The sequence below is a fragment of the Chinchilla lanigera genome, unplaced genomic scaffold (genome assembly GCF_000276665.1).
Source record: "Chinchilla lanigera isolate Chin_1 unplaced genomic scaffold, ChiLan1.0 scaffold00001, whole genome shotgun sequence".
Lineage (NCBI taxonomy): Eukaryota > Metazoa > Chordata > Mammalia > Rodentia > Chinchillidae > Chinchilla > Chinchilla lanigera.
In genome coordinates, this window is record NW_004955402.1 from 119214 (window position 1) to 136073 (window position 16860).

At 40.1% G+C, this 16860-nt stretch overlaps 1 protein-coding gene and 1 pseudogene across 7 annotated transcripts in view; one reads left to right on the forward strand and one right to left on the reverse strand.

The window, feature by feature from the left end:
- The window catches only part of Ak9 (adenylate kinase 9), a 127818-nt gene extending 118510 nt beyond the window's left edge, over positions 1 to 9308 (reverse strand). For 6 of the 7 annotated variants that reach the window (XM_013512375.1, XM_005372537.2, XM_013512310.1 and 3 more), the window contains exons 1-5: positions 9250 to 9308; positions 5437 to 5564; positions 3756 to 3819; positions 1889 to 1941; positions 1700 to 1796 (exon numbers count right to left, since the gene is read on the reverse strand). In XM_013512375.1, coding sequence (XP_013367829.1) covers positions 1700 to 1796; positions 1889 to 1941; positions 3756 to 3819; positions 5437 to 5553 — 331 coding nt within the window. In that variant the 5' untranslated portion in view covers positions 5554 to 5564; positions 9250 to 9308. Of the gene's footprint in view, positions 1 to 1699; positions 1797 to 1888; positions 1942 to 3755; positions 3820 to 5436; positions 5565 to 9249 lie in introns of those variants that run through there. The other variant, XM_005372541.2, reaches the window with a different exon arrangement.
- Positions 9309 to 14816: 5508 nt separating this feature from the next.
- LOC102009561 lies at positions 14817 to 16740 on the forward strand (annotated as a pseudogene).
- The last annotated feature ends 120 nt before the right edge of the window (positions 16741 to 16860 follow it).

Sequence of the window (16860 nt, forward strand, 5' to 3'; positions counted from 1 at the left end):
ATTTTCAGTATATTAGGTATTATATGTAATCTACATATAATAATATGGACAGGTAACCTATGTACACATATAGTCCATGGTTTACATCATCTACACATACTTATCATCTATGTGGAGATTCTTTCTGCCTACAGATATAGATCATAAAGTTGTCATTTAACTCCAAAAGTTAGTTTTTGCTGCTTCCTTTACTGATTTGCTTTGGCAGTCATACTTTCTATTTTACTACATTTTGCATTTATCCCTCTATTCTTAATAGTTACGATGTCTTCTCAATAATATAGGAATAGCTTTCTAAATTTTCCTAGTTTCATTCAATAAATCTACTTTAGGTGAATGATTTTCTTCTATTCCTTTATCCTTCTTTCCTTCTTTTACAGATGACTTAGAGTTTGCTCTTTCTTTTTAGTCATTCTGAGCTCCAATGGTCTTGGAAAGTTACAGATCCACTGAGTACAGGGGGACTTTGGGTCCAGAGTCAAAAAGCAGAATGGATGAAGAGGCAAAGCTCATTAACATTTGGAGCCACACACTAGTGAGACTAGTATAAGACCTGAAAGAGTGACTAAAGACTAGGAGGTACGATAGACACTGTGAAACAAAAGGAACTGCTCAAAAGTAAAGAACAACTGGGATAAGGGAAAAGAGAAAAGAGAGAAGGGAAAAATTACATATACATTTATATACAGGATAGCTAACATAGTTGTACTACTGACTTCTATTGCTTTATGAAAGGAACAGTTAATGCTTAATTGTTTGATCAACCTTACATGCGTATATTTGTTTACCTGAGTAACCAATTTGAAGATATCAATATGTAATACAACAACCATTGTTAATTTCCTATCACCTTGTCTGAAATTCAGTATTGCTTGTATTGTTTTTGTGTTATTTTATAAATGTATGTTGTGTTTGTTAATATGTTTCTGTTCTTTCATCTTTAAAATAAAAAAATAAAAATTTAAAAAATTTTAAAAAACATTTGGAGCCACAGCCAGTCGTGGTGGTGCACACCTGTAATCCTAGCACTTGGGAGGCTGACACAGGAGTACTACTGTGAGTTCAAGACCAACCTGGGCTATGTAGTGAGTTCAAGGCCAGGCTGAATTACATAGTGAGACCTGTCTCCAAAAAAACCAAAACTTTAGAGCCATTCCAGTGCACATTTCTGCCTTTCAAGAGTGGAGGGCTGGGGATTTAGCTCAGTGGCAGAGCGCCTGCCTGACAAGCAAAAGGTTGTGAGTTTGATTCCCGGTACCAAAAAAAATGAAAGAAAAGAAATACAAAGAGTGGATAATGCAGAAAAATAAAACCCTTAGAGAAAATTCACAGTCAGCAGAAGCTAGCAACACCACAAGACTGGCCAGAGCACATTTTTGATGATTTTGTTGGCTAATACAATGCCAAGTAAGATTGAGTTATATCAACTTATTTTTTTTACAAATGTAGAATCTGTTGTTTTTTTGTTGTTGTTGTTGTTGTTTTCTGGTACCAGGAATCGAACTCACGACCTCACACTTGCCAAGCAGGCGCTGTGCTGTTGAGCTAAATCCCCAGCCCCACAAATGTAGAATCTGGAGAATAAAAAAAAAAAAAAAACTGAGCTGATCATGGACACTGAGATTCCTGTGCTCAGGCAAAAGGAAGAGCAACCCTAGAAGGTGCTTGTGGCCCGCCGTCTGTATGGGAATGGACATACCGAAGTGAGAGACTTCTAAGGATTTGAGCTTCTCCAGCATCAGCTTTATGACAAGTTCATCTGGAATGCTGTGACCACTGATCAGCATTGACTGCAACTGAGGAGAAGCACAGTTGTCGCACATTACTGTATAAGACTTCTGTGAGTCGGACCTGTCTTGGTAATCATCACAACTTTGACATGATTTACCATATTTCCTGATTCTGTCCCAGTGGCAATCTGTTCTTCTAACACTGGTAAAGCTAAAATGTGAATTCACAATATTAGCACAAGCTGATATCAGGACTGTAAAATAAGAAACACATTTGAGAGTCTTGTAATTGAAAGCAAAGATGAACATTTATACATCACTTTAGAATTTACAGAGGATACTTCACACTGTGTCATTTAAACCTAGCCAAAGTTGAGACAGCAGAAGTATTCCATAGAGAACTTGTGTCTTCTGCTACCTGATGAAACCTGGGGGAGGTAACTCCCTAATCAACCCTGCATCTTGGGGATGTATGTACCCTGTGCAGTACAGAGAAGAATGTGAAGATGAAATCAGGGGTGTACTTGATAGTGATCTGCACAGTGTAGCATACCACACGAAAGTACTGTATACATTAATGTTATCAGTCCAGATCCTTTTGTAACCATACAGGTATGTTTGCCCAGGTTGTATAAAAGAAAATTGCACATCAAGAAATGTTAAAATTGCCACACACAGTGGTGCACAGCTGTAATCCCAGCACTTGGGAGACTGAGGCAGGAGGATTGCTATGAGTTCAAGGCCAGCCTGGGATACATAAGCGAGTTCAGGGCCAGCCTGAACTACATAGTGAGATCCTGTCTCAAAAACAAAACAAAGCAAAAAAAAAAAAAAAAATGATAAACAGTCAAAAGAGGAGTCCTGAGGCTGAGGTTCCAAGGCTTTGTTTCCTCTCTTAGAGGAAACATGTCCTCCTTTGATGGAGATAGCGGCATGACCTAGGGGAGGAGTCAGAGGCTCAACTGTGTTACTCGCTGTCAATAATCTATGGGATCTTTGGCAGTCTTAGAGTCCCTAAAAGTGAATTTTTTTTCTAAAAGACAGGAAAATTTTAGAGTTATCTCTGTTACATGTTACCAAATTATTGTCCAAAAAGTGTACCAGATCTTCACTTTACTGATGCAGAATATCTATTTGTTAATATCCATGTCAAGAGTGAATGTAGTAATTTTAAAGATATGCTGCCAATTTGATAGGCTAATATGGATCAGTGTTAACTAACACTTCTTGAATAACAGTGAGGTTAAATTCTTTTTTCTTATATTGTCTTTTTTTTTTTGTCTTTTTTGAGACAGGGTCTCACTATGCAGTTCTGACTGGCCTTGAGCTCACTTTGTAGCCCAAGCTGGTCTCCGACTTGCAAGGATCCTCCTGCCTCAGCCTTCTGAGTGCTGGGATTACAGGCATGCATCACCACGTCTATTGTCTATTTTTTATTTCTACTTTTTATGAATTCCCTATTCAGTATTCCTTATTTTTCTGTTAGGATATAAATAGTTCTACTGATTAAAATAATATATATGCATGTATATACACTTGTATGTATCAACTAATTGTCTTATATCTTGCAAAAATGTAAGAAAATCTGTATGTAAAAGTAAAATTTATTATTGAAGATAATTAAGTCTTAGAAAATGCTCCCAAGAAAATCTGGGAGTTCCTTCCCTTCTCAGCTTTTATAAGAACAAATATTCAAAATACATGTATCACAAATAGCTCTAAATTATGGAATTAGAGTATTAAAGTCTTCAAGAATGGAGTGAAGAACACTTTGTAAACCCTTCTAAGTTCTATGAATAAAACTAGAATGTAGAAAAGCAAAATATGATTGAGTTGATGCCTTTGTAAAGCTAATATTCACTGGGCTGATAGATGCACAGACATCTGATAAGGGAGATATCACAAAATGTTAATTGTGAAGTATAGATGGTGGGTAGATGGGTGTTCATCAGACAATTATTTCCATTTTATGCACATTTGATAGTTTTCACAATAAAATAGTGGGAGTAGGGAGACAGAACTTACCTTCAACACAGATACATTTCCATGCCTGTGCTAATTTGCTGGCTAATGTTGTCTTCCCAACACCCTGAAAAGGAGAAATGTTATTTAAAACCCAACAGAATAGTAATTTATTGGTAAAACAGACATACCAAGTTTTAATAATACTACTGGTGGCTACTATTATATTAATGTTTTGCCATTAAAAATAAAGAGTAAGGTGGGTGTAGTGGCACATATCTGTAATCCCAGCACTCAGGAGGCTGAGGAAGGAGGATTGCCATGAAGCCAGCCTAGGATACATAGTGAGTTCAAGGCCAGTCTGAACTACACAGCAAGACATGGACTCCAAAAACAAAACAAGACAAAAAAAGAAGAGTAGACCCTATATATTTATAGCTTCATTTTTCTCTAAAATTTTTGCATACCCCTATCTCCTGACGTGATTTAAATCAAAATTTTTAAATTAAGAAAATAAACCTGAATTCAGAAAGCTATACCATTGAAATATTGCATTCTTTTGATTATCAAATTTTGTAATTTGATATGATGATATCCAGATCCAGTATTCTATTCCCTTCCTATAGGAAAATGAATTTTTAACAGACTTCCATTTAGAAAATTTTTAAGAGTAAAGATTTCTTCCTATCTCACATCTTTGGAAAGTACCACAAAGATACTTTAAAGATAAAAGTTCACTTTCAAAAAGTGTCATTTGTGGGCTGGGGATACAGCCTGGCAAGCACAAGGTCCTGAGTTTGATTCCCAGTACCAAAAAAAAAAAAGTGTCATTTGCATCTGGTTGCAGTTAGTGTTGACTTTAAAGTATGTTATGTTTTTAAAAACATAACAAAAGTTGGAAATACCTGTCCCAGGCTTCCTATAAAATTAAGCCCTGAATGGACTCCAGCTCTTCATCTGCACAGCTCTGGAAAGGCTCTGACTAACCAACTCTGTCCTGAATGGCTGACGACTAACCAGCTCAGAGGCCAAAAAACCTCCAACACCTCCCGCCTAGAGGTCCCCAGCAGAACTGCCTGGAGAGGCAGACAACCTTACAGTGGCCACTTGCGGTTTCTTCCTTTTTGTTGGAAGACTACTTAGGTCTATTCCCACAATGAGGAGGAAGGCTGAAGCACGCTGCCTGTCGGTGTCTTCAGTACTAATGGGAGAGCCTCCCACTGGGTCTCCAGAGTCTTCTCAGATCTTCACAGATGCAGGGAGCCTCACAATAATTTCAAGGTAAGCCTTATATGCAAGTACGTCTGAGACAACTTTAGGTTGCATACTACTAACAATTATATGGTCCAGTGTTTTGATAAGTTAACTTCCTCATAATATAAAACAAACCTAAATTCCTTTTTAAATACCATGCACAAGAAGAAATTTATGAATTTTTTTGTTTTGGCTTTTTGAAACAGGGTCTCACTGTATAGCCAGGCTGGTCTTGAACTCACTATGTAGCTCAGGCTGGCCTTGAGTTCATGGCAGTCCTCCTGCTTCAGCCTCCTGCGGGTTGAGCTTACAGACATGCACCACCACACCGGGTAAAATTTATGAATTTAATACCAACTTATATCAAGATTTAAGTTATACAATGAAAATTGGACAGTGAAAAGGATTATTACACTATGTGGCTTTCATCCTCATTATTTTTTAAAAATTTTAAATTATACTAAATAGAAAGTTAAAAAAGATAACTTACTGGTTTCCCAAGTACAACAAAGTGAAGAGGTTTGGACAACAAAAAACATTGTTCAGTTTCATCTTCATTAAATATATCCACAAAAGGATGCTCTTCTGTCTTCTCTTGAGAAGTCATAATACAAAACACTACAGTGAGAAAAAGTAAAACTGTTGAAGTGTCTAATTTGGTTGGAGGATGTAGGTGAGGAAGAGCTGGAATACTTAGTAAATTTAATCACCCCAGAAATCATTCCATTATCACAAAAATACATGGATTTTGTCAGTAATTCCAAATAAGTTAAATTCACCTATTAAAGTAAAAATAGGTTCATATTCAAGAGCAAAACAAAATCTAACCATAGGCTACGTACAAGCTCAAACACAATGTTTCCAAGAGACTAAATTAAGGAAAAAGTACACACATGTATGTAGCAATGCATACACATGTCAGGATGTATAATACTAAATAACAAATTAAATGTGTTATACACACATATGTCTGGGTAAATTTTACCAGAAATGGAAAAAGTAACACTGGCTAAATTTAGTAGATTAACATTTTCATATTTTAGGAAGTATTGGTTGATTCCATGTAGAAAAAAATTTCTAAAACTAATGTGATTTTTATACTTTTTCATTTTGTATTACTTATAACTGTCTATAAGAACATATCTTTATTTTAAAATTATTGTTTGAAGCCTTTTGCTGTTTTGAGCTATTAAGTGGATTTCTAGGCACAGAGTTCCAGTTTAAAACATGGTAAGAATAAGAAGGCTGGGATAACTGTACTATTAATTTTATTGCTTTTTTGAAGGGAACAGTTGATATTTAATTGTTTGATCATTCTTACATGTCTATATTTGTTTATCTGAGTGACCAATATGAAGATAATAGTATGTAATACAACAACCATCATTAATTTCTTTTCATTTTGTCTGAAATTTTGTATTGTTTATATTGTTTTTATGTTGTTTCATTTATGTCTATGTGTTTGTTAATATGTTTTGGTTCTTTTATCTTTAAAAATAAAATTTGAAAATATAAATAAAATAAAACATGATAAGAACTAAGTTTTCAACTTCTTCTGGTTTTGTGAGAGTGAATCAGAAAAGAATTTGGTCAATAATTTTTTGATCTGTTTGTTTTCTATATAAAGATCATGTCTTGCTTTCAAGCTTTTGTAGACTACATACTTGTACCCATAAAATATTTATACACATTCATAAAATATATCAATAATAAAAATAACAAGATATATGTCTTGGTCACAATGAAATAATATTAAAATAATGCTGATCTCCATTTCTATATTTTTTATCCTTTCAAGAATACTTGAAGTTAGACAATATGAAATCTTTGGAATTGGCTGTTGTGCTAAATTTTCTAGAGATTGATCCAAGTAGTGTATATTACTGTTCATTCCTTTTTATTGTCTTATTCCATGGTATGGAGGTATCAGTTTGTTTAACCACTCACCCGCTGAAATGCTCAGTGTGCTACAATTCCTGGAGGAGACAGAACACCATGAATTGACAAACTGATTACATAGGACCCTTCACCCTGTAAGGAGCAAGTGAACCATGCTTCTAGAGTGAGTTTATCTACTCTACCCATAGTGTCACTGTTTTGTATGTCTCATTTATCATCATGGTTCATCAAAGGACCCCTATACAGTAGCAGACATGATAAAAAGTATGTGAACATGGGGTCCACTGGTCCTACCACATTCCACTTCACATGGAAGCTGCTGATCTGACAGTGTTAGGCAGATTTTTCTAAGGTACTAGTCTGGGATTGTGTGGGATTACAACAGTGTATTTCAAGATAAGTTACACAGTTTGAGCCAAGTGTTGAAAGTAGGAGTGGCCTCTTGTTATCACCCATCACTCTGGGATTGAAGTGGGCAATTTGTACCTCCCTTTCACATAATTTTATGCTTTGAAGAAGAGGTTTTATTGGAAGAAATTCTATCAGAGCCCTTAGTAAAGGCTTCCCTAAACCTAAAACTACAATGCCAATTGGTCATGTTTGCCTCCATATATCTGAAAGAAGTCATTGCACTGGCAGGTGGAGATAGCTTTGCTGCTACCTCACTGGGCTGGGGAATCTATGTCTAGTACTCAGGGAACAATCTGAGCTACATTTTGAAGCATTCATGCCCAGTAAACAGTACCTGCAGCAACCACAACCTGTCAAGGACACAGTAACCAGAGACTTACACTCCTCAAGGGTAAAAGCTGGCCATCTGACTGGGCAAACAACTTTGAACAGCAAAAGTGCTGGTCAAAGCTAAGGAAAATCTAGACTGGGTGGTAGATAAGGAAGATGATAATAACCAATTACACACCAACGCTTAATTGCAGTAGTGGATTCTGTAACTTATCCTACTAATTTACCTTCTGTAAGTCCTTTACTCTTAGCAATTGGGACTATTACCTTAAGAGTCAGTGATAGGGTGGTTTGAACTTAAAATGGGGGAGAGTTCAAAGGGTGCAATGTAGTAGGTACTACCAGTGCCCTGCCCAAATGCACTAGAGGTATGTATTACAGCCAGTCAGAACTCCAAATGTGGGTCTCTTGTCTGCTCGTTGTGTTACTTTTTCTACTAGCTTGTTCCAGCTGCCAGACTCTCTCTGAGCATAGGGCAAACTAGAAGTTTCAAAGAACCAGTGCTTTGACAGAACAGTCTTCAACCAACTAATTCTTGGAAGTTGGTGAATAAATACCCAAGCTCTTGCCTCCTTAAAAGGGGCTAGCTTGGAGATATGCGTCCCAGTATTTCCTACAGAACTGAACCCACAGAGAAATCAGTTCCATCATTTTCCCTTTAACAATTTCCATCCCTTCCCTGATGCTGCTTATTGGGACTGCCTCACTTAAATTTTTGTCTCAGATTTGCTCCTGGGTGCAATGAACTAAGATAAAGTACAAATTGAAGTGCTTAATTATAGTATAATAGGTGGAAAATAAATATTTGAAAACTAGAATTCTACAGATATTTTAAAAGTTGTTCCTCTAAACAAATCATTGTGCAAATATTTAACTCACATTCACAACTGTTTTCCATTATAAAATGGAACAGAGCTAAGAATCTTTCCCAGTTAAAAGATAAAGTCAATATAAAATGCCACAACTGTGTGGCCATCTTTGTAGTTCATAATAAAAGAAGTATCAGGAACTGGGGATTTAGCTCAGTGGCACAGCGCTTGCCTGGCAAGCGCAAGGTGGTGAGCTCAATTCCTGGTACTGGAAGAAAAACAAAAACAAACAACAACCAAAAAGTATCAAACTACGAAAGAAAATTAATGTATAATTACATATTTCTTTTAGAAATTTTGTAATTTATCAATTTTGAATTTACAACATAACCTCTAATGGCACATTTTGTTACGTGTATGCTACAAATTTTTTTTACAGTTTTCTTACACTTTCAACGAGGAAAACCCTCTAATGATTGATTCTGAGGTTTGGACAGGCTAGGTTAGCTGCCTACACTCTTAAATATTACTTCTTACACTCTTGTACAGTGTATAGGTACTTGAGTATACGTGTGTAAGTATTTAAATTCTGCTACTCCGGTACACAAGTATTAAACTATTGCCACTACAGTACATCGTATACTCTTGTACAGTGCTTTTTTTATACTCGTGTAAGTATGTATTTCTGGAACCAATACATTCGCTCTTGAAAGAACTGATTTTACAAGGTAGATTTATGGAGAGATCCTGAAGTTTGGTCTTTCAGGAAAGGGACCCTGAGAAAGTGGGGTTCCTCACAAACCGCAACCGAAAGCATCTGGACCGCGGACTGTTGCCCGGATAAGGTCACCTACCTGGCCGCCGCGACCCCAGCCTGAAGCCGCCTCAGAGCTGGCTTCCTCGAGCGGTTGCCAGGGCAGCGAGCGGCCGCGCGGAGCGGCGCGTCGGGGCGGGGCCTAAGGGATTGCGTTGCTGTGTAACTGTACTCATCGTTACAGTGCATTCCTTTTCACAGACGAGGAAGGTCCGGTCAGAGGGGGGTGCGTTGCACTGCCGCACGGTCGTTCACGTCCGCACCCAACAAACGGAAGACGCCTGTGAGCCAGAACGAATCCACAAATGCTCAGTCGCAGGCAAGAAGTGTAGCAAAGGCCAAGATTTCCACCTTTACCAGATTTTAAAAATCTTTTCGTGGACCATAGAGTCACTGAACAACATGGATTTTGTTGACTCTGATAAGGATAAATAGGCAACAAAAAGAGAAAAACACTGACACTCGGTCAAGGACAGAAGGAGACAGGGAAAAAATACACCTATTTGGAATGAATCATGCCTGCAAGTTAAAGAAGCTGCTTCAAAAGAAGCAAGCCAAGCTAAATCTTCTTTTTCTAGAGGGGCGAGAACGGAGACACATTAGGTGAATTCGGCAATGTTGGCGCCCGCACCGAAGATGACGCGCTCTGCTTCCCGTCTCAGTAGCGCGCAGGTGCACTGAACCTCCGGGGCCCTCTCGCGGGTAGTCCTCCAGCTCCGCCCCCTCGCCCCGGAGGGCGTGGCCGAAGGCGGGGCACCGGAAGGCGGAAACTCCTGCGCTGCCTGGCCTCTGGGGGGTTAGTTCCTGTCAATACGCTTCTCGCTTGGGGACACGCGGCCCCTTTTCTCGGCTTCCACCTCTGGTCCGCGTGCCCAGGACCGCCGTCCTGTGGTCTTCTCGGTCCAAAGTTGGTTACGTAGGGACCCGAGGTGCAAGCCCCGAGGGCAGGAGGGCGCGATCGTGGGCCGAGACAGCGCAACTTCTCCCACGGGGTCTCCCAGTCTGTGCCCAGGCCGCAGCACCGGTGCGTGGGGACCTGCGACCTACCGCAAGGGTTCTTTTTAGCTTCCAGAAAGTCTGTTCAAGTTCTTAGGTTCACTGGTTAAGGGGGTATGAAAAAAACTGACCTATGACTTGCAACTTTTCTCTTTTCCTGGTGCACAGTATACCGACCTCGGGACTGATATTAATTACTTGCACTTTCATTGCTGTATTTTTTTGGTTTTCTTTTTTCTTATTCAAATGAAAGAAAACTTACTTTGCGAATTTTCTTGATAATGCCGTTTTTCACTTGACTTTTCAACAGCATTTAATTAAAATTTTAATTTATTACTTTAAATGGCCGTGTAAATGATGAATAAGTAGATCGGTTATTATGACTAGGGTACTAGTTCCCTTTTTTAGCAAAGAGCTGTCTAGAACTTCATACTTTATCATCATTGGCGGGAAAGCAAAGTTGATACAGGATACCTTTTCTATATTGGGTTACCACCGTGCTATTAAAAATCTGTTTAAAGAGTACCCACGTCATGGTCGCAAACTGCATATAATGAACACTGATGGAGTACTCTGCTATGCTGGGTAGAATGTCTTATAGGACACATTCAGTAAAACGAGTTATCTGCATTAAAGGAATACACAAATTTTAGTCATAATGTTACTAGCTGTTTAGGCTCATATTTTCAGGTTCATCTGCTAGTGTCTGAACAAATCAAAGGAGACTATATATTTAGGTAAAAAGAAAAAATGATTCAATCAAAGCTAGTTTTGAGGAGATGGGGGGCCAATTTGCCTCAAATCCCATCTCCCCATTTACAGGTGAACAAGAGTCTTTTATAAGGGAGGTACAGAAGGGAAGGGGGCACAGAGAGGCAATGCAGATCTCCACACTTGCTTCCTCACTTCCAGCAGTCTTCAGCTCCTGCTCTTTTTTTTTTTTTTTTCTTTTTTTGTACCAGGAATCAAAGGTACCCAGGGCCTTGTGCTTGCCACGCAAGTGCTGTACCACTGAGCTACCTCCTCGGCCCCCTTCCTCTCTTTTTTATGGAAAAGAAACCAGCCTCCTGGCCTCCTGGGGCTGGCTTCCTGTATTCTGTCTCTTCTTTGGGGGCTGAGGATAGGATGGGGGTTGGCTGTGGACTCAGCAGGAGGAAGTTTGGGGAAATTCTTTACCTCTAGAAGAAAAAAGCCTAACTTTTAAAGTTCTATTTTTCACTGCCAGTTGTTAAATAATGGCACATGAGGAAACACCTGGAGGCCAAGACCGTGGGAAAGACTAGATTTTATTCCACTTCATGCAGGCAGGCTGAAAGCAAAGTGGTATCAGCAAATATCTGGAGAGGAGGCTACACATATATAGGGTTCAAGGCGGGGGGTTGTAGTCCCAAAGAACCTGAATAGAGTGTTTGAGGTCAAAGTTGCAAGGACATTCAGGACAGGTATGTGGACACTGGTGTGCATTCTGGCATCTGGGAGACTGCAGGTGCAGTCCTAAATTTCTTCATGGCCCGTAATTCTTTCCTGAGGGCAGCATGAAGGTCTCTCTCAGGTCAGGCCTGACACCAGTTACAATAGCACAGGCCTAATAATATGTCTGTTTCAAAGTCATGAGTGCAGAATCCTTGATTCTAAATTAATTTTGCTGACACCTTCTTAGATTAAATCTGACCAGAAGATGGGATTATCCAAAATATTGTATTTGTAAGTATTTTCAGTTCTCTAAAGAGTCAAACAAAAAATATTTTGATATTGAAATAAAACTTTGTACTTTTTGTAAAATGTACTAATAAATATCTCTAGTTGAAAACAAATAAGTTAAAGAACAAACATTACAGCTCACTAATAAGCTGAGAATTCCTGAGGACTAGCTGAGTTCTTAGTGTTCTTTCTAAAGCATAATCTGTAGGTGTAATACTTTTCTGCTCAGAAATCCTCGTCATTCTGAGGAGAGTAACCACAAACTTCTTATTTGGCATTCAAAGTTGATTTGCCCTCAACTTGTCTGTCTAGTCTTACATCTAATTTAATATGAATTCAACCAACATTGAGGATCAGCTGTGAGCATTTTTGTGCCTTATTCTGCAGAAAATTATATTGCTTTCTATTCCTTGTATCTACTGTGTTTTCTTGCTGTTCTTTCCTCTTGTAATGTCTCTCCCTTTCTTTTCCTGTGGAAACCTTGCCAGTCCTCACAGCACAGATCTGGTACATGCCTAGCAAACAAACAAAAGGGGGGATTAACAAAAAGATGTGTGTTCTAGAACTCAGCTGTAACCTTACCCAGGCCCCTAAGTAATGGAAATTAATGCTAAACCTAACTCTAAGTTCATCAGAAGGATGTTGGGAAGCTATAGTGATATAGGGTGATACAGGAGCTCCAAATATTATAAGATAAATATAACTCCCAACATGCTAGATGTCTGATACACTGAGTTCGTGTTCTCTAAAATTGAAAAACGAATTTTGGGAACAACAGAGGTTAATAATAGGAAGTACTTATTGAAAGATAGTGTTATAGGCAGCTGAGTTAGATAGAAATATTGTAGGCAGTCAGACAGGGCCAGGCCCTGGAAGGAGCCAATATGGAAGACAAGATACCTTACAAATGGAGAGGTGGTACTTGCTTCGGGCCAGATCTCAAGACTAAAGATTAAACAAACACACTCTGTTACCTCCCAAGGGATGGACATCAGGGATTGATATTCTAAATAGGCAGCAATCACCTTGAAGAGTCCAGGACTCAATCCCTTACAGGAAAAGCCCCTGTTTTGTATTCATGCCCGCTTGCTATGTGACTCGCTTCCCCATTTGATCCTGATTTAATCAATTTTACCTGGACAATTCTTACTGGCTGAATATAGTTTTGTCCGTTTTCCCCTACCTTGGACCCACCTCACCTCGTGGTTTTGCTCTATAAAAGTCCTTAGAAAAGACAGAGTCTTGGGTAACCCACTCAGGCCCCCCTTCTGTCCCTCCCTTGGGTAACCCACTCGGGCCCCCCTTCTGTCCCTCCCTTGGGTAACCCACTCGGGCCCCCCTTCTGTCCCTCCCTTGACAGAAGCTTTCTTTCCCCAGTACATATATTCTGCTCTTAACCTCCATTGTTCCTAAAATTCATTCTTCAATTTTAGAGAACATAAACTCGTCCCAGATATCATTCAGGTTGAGTTTTTATTTTCCTGTACCAATAGTTTCTGTCTAAGAGAGTCAGAAAGGAGTCCCAACTGGGTACCCTGCTTCTTAAGGGAGTTTTATAGAGCAAGCTACAAGGTAAGGCAGATATAAGGTGGGACAAAACTATAATCAGCTAATAAGATTACAAATTGTTTAGGTAAAATTGATTGGAAGGGAAATCACAAGGTGGGTATGAGGTGGGACAAAAGTATGATCAACCAATAAGATTATGATAATAAAATCACTTAGGTAATATTGATTAAATAGGAATCAAATGATGAAGCAAGTCATGTAGCAAATGCTCATAGAATCAACAAGGACTTTTCCTTGAAGGGAGGGGACGTGGAGGTTTTGGTCCCCACCCAAGGTGATTGATGTAATATTTAGAATATCAATCACTGCTATTCATCCTTAGAGGAAGTATGTGGGTGTAGTTATTTATCCTGAGGCCTGATCTTCAAGGACTGCACCTCCAGACAGAGTTGTCTGCTGCACTGACCTTTTCCAAGAGCCTAGCCCTGTCTGACTACCTGTAACATTTCTAAATAACTTAGATATCTATGATAATAGCTTCTGGTAACCAAGAAGAGGAGAGCAGGTTTGAGAACTTTCTCAGAGGGTTGTCAAAACTTAGCATAGGTCTGGGGGAAAGAGTCTGACAGATTCCACTAGGACTGGATATCTCCCCCTGGTGGACAAATCTTCATGTCCAGGTGTAGGGAACCACTCAGACTGCTTCAAAGCTCAGGCATATCTAAGGACACTTGAGGATATGACCGCCTGTCTAGTGCAAGTGCCCAGTAGGATACAGTTATGTAACCATAACTTAGCAGTGGACAACTATGCATGCACCAATGAGGCTAGCATGTAAGTATGCAAATATGAGATAACTGATAGCTTTCTGACAGAGTATGAATTGCTGAATCATTATGGTGGTAGTCTAACATGGCTAAAGCCCCAAAACAACAGCCTATCTCCCAAATGACCACTTCCCCCTTCTTCTCCCCTTAGCCCTAAATACAACTTCCTCCTACCCTTCCCATATGGGAGAGAAGCCCCAATCAGCTCCTAACGTGTTGCTGAGCCCACCCCTCAAATTCTGCCTCTAGCCAGTCTTCATAAACCTCAGTCTCCTTTGTCTAGCCCAGAGGAGCTTGGTGCTGCATATCATCTTCTCTCCTTGTCCAGAGTAAAGGCCTTCCTCCCCCTTTGTTTGTTTCTTTTCCTGCGCCGAAAGCATAACAATAACAATATGTATATGAGGAGGAACCTGGCCCTATGTAAGGGCAGAGCATGGTGGGGATGAGGGTATGGTGAGCGATTCAGCCCGGGGGAGCTCAGCAGGCCTTGAGGTTCTGAGGCCTTGCTCTCCCACCAAATGCAGTGATGCCAGGCCCTCCACCTCTCATGCAACCACCTCCCCCTTTCGGTATGATGCGAGGCCCTCCACCACTACCTCAGCCCCCTTTTGGCTGTCCTTGTTTTGATTCTAATGTGCCACCAATGTCTTCTCCAGGAGGGATTCCTCCACCTATGGGCCCTCTGCACCTCCAGAGACCACCTCTCATGCCTCTACCCATGGGAGCCATGGGTGCACCTCCAGGGATGATGTTTCCACCAGGAATGCCTCCTGTGACTGCTCCTGGTATGGCTGCCTCCTGCTGAGGAGATACGGGTTGAAAACAAAACTCCAAATGGGAAGATTTGTTATTACAATGCTCGGACACGTGAATCTGTGTGAACCAAATCAGATGGAGTTAAGGTTATTCAGTAGTCAGAACTGACACCTGTGCTTGCAGCCCAAGCACAGGCTCAGGCCCAGATGCAGGCCCTGGCTCAGGCTCAGGCTCAGGCTCAGGCTCAGGCTCTGGCCTAGGCCCAGTCTCAGGCCCAGGCACAAGTGCAAGCATAAGCTGTAAGAGCTTCTACCCCTACGACCAGTAGCCCAGCACCTGCAGTGTCTTCTTCAACGTCGTCATCCACCCCATCCTCTACCACTTCTACCACAACAACTGCTACTTTGATTGTGCAGACAGTATCAACACCCACAACACAAGATCAGACCCTGAGTTCTGCTGTGTCAGTTGCCATGGCTACAGTTAGTGTTTCAGCTCCTGCTCCTACAGCCACACCTGTGCAAACCGTCCCCCAGCCACACCCCTAGACATTACCTCCTGCCTTTCCTCATTCAGTACCTCAGCCAGCAGCAGCAATACCTGCTTTTCCACCAGTAATGGTACCTCCGTTTCGTGTTCCCCTTCCTGGCATGCCAATTCCACTTCCAGGTGTATTGCCAGGAATGGCTCCTCCCATTGTACCCCCAGTTCCCATTGCAGCTTCACCTGCAACCTTAGCTGGAGCAACAGCAGTTTCTGAATGGACTAAGTATAAAACAGCTGATGGGAAGACATATTATTATAATAATAGAACATTAGAGTCAACCTGGGAAAAAACCCAAGAACTAAAAGAAAAAGAAAAATTAGAAGAGAAGATTAAAGAGCCAATTAAAGAGCCCTCTGAAGAACCTCTGCCAATGGAGACAGAGGAGGAGGACCCTAGGAAGAGCCTACAAAGGAGATAAAGGAGGAGCCCAAAGAAGAGGAGATGACTGAAGAAGAGAAGCCTTTCCAGAAGGCAAAGCCTGTAGCTACTACTCCTACTCCTGCCATTCCATGGTGTGTTGTTTGGACTGGTGATGAGCGAGTCATCTTTTATAATCCTACCACTCAGCTTTCTCTGTGGGACTGGCCTGATGATCTGATTGGAAGGGTGGATGTTGACAAAATTATTCAGGAGCCCTCTCATAAAAAAGGATTGGAAGACATGAAGAAACTAAGACACCCAACACCAACTATGCTGTCCATCCAAAAGTTGCAATTATTTATGAGTGGAATTAAAGATGAGCAAGAGTTAATGGAAGAACCTAAAGAAGATGAACCCATTAAAGCAAAAAAAAAATTGAAGAGATAAGGTAATAAAGACATTGATTCAGAGAAAGAAGCTGCCATGGAAGCTGAAATTAAAGCTGCCCGAGAAAGGGCCATTGTCCCTGTGGAGGCCTGAATGAAGCAGTTCAAGGACATGCTGCTAGAGAAAGGGGTGTCTTCTTTTTCAACATGGGAGGAGGAGTTACACAAGATAGTTTTTGATCCTTGGTACTTACTTCTTAACCCTAAAGAAAGAAAACAGGTGTTTGATCACTATGTAAAGACCAGGGCAGAAGAAGAAAGTAGGGAAAAGAAAAACAAAATAATGCAAGCCAAGGAAGATTTCAAAAAAATGATGGAAGAAGCAAAGTTTAATCCAGGAGTTACTTTTAGTGAATTTGCAGCCAAACATGTTAAACATTCAAGGTTTAAAGCAATTGAAAAGATGAAAGATTGAGAAGCATTTTTTTTTGCAATGTTATAAGTTTTTTTTATTATTTTAAAAATAAAAGGAGGAAAATATTAACAGACAGACAACATTTCACAAAATA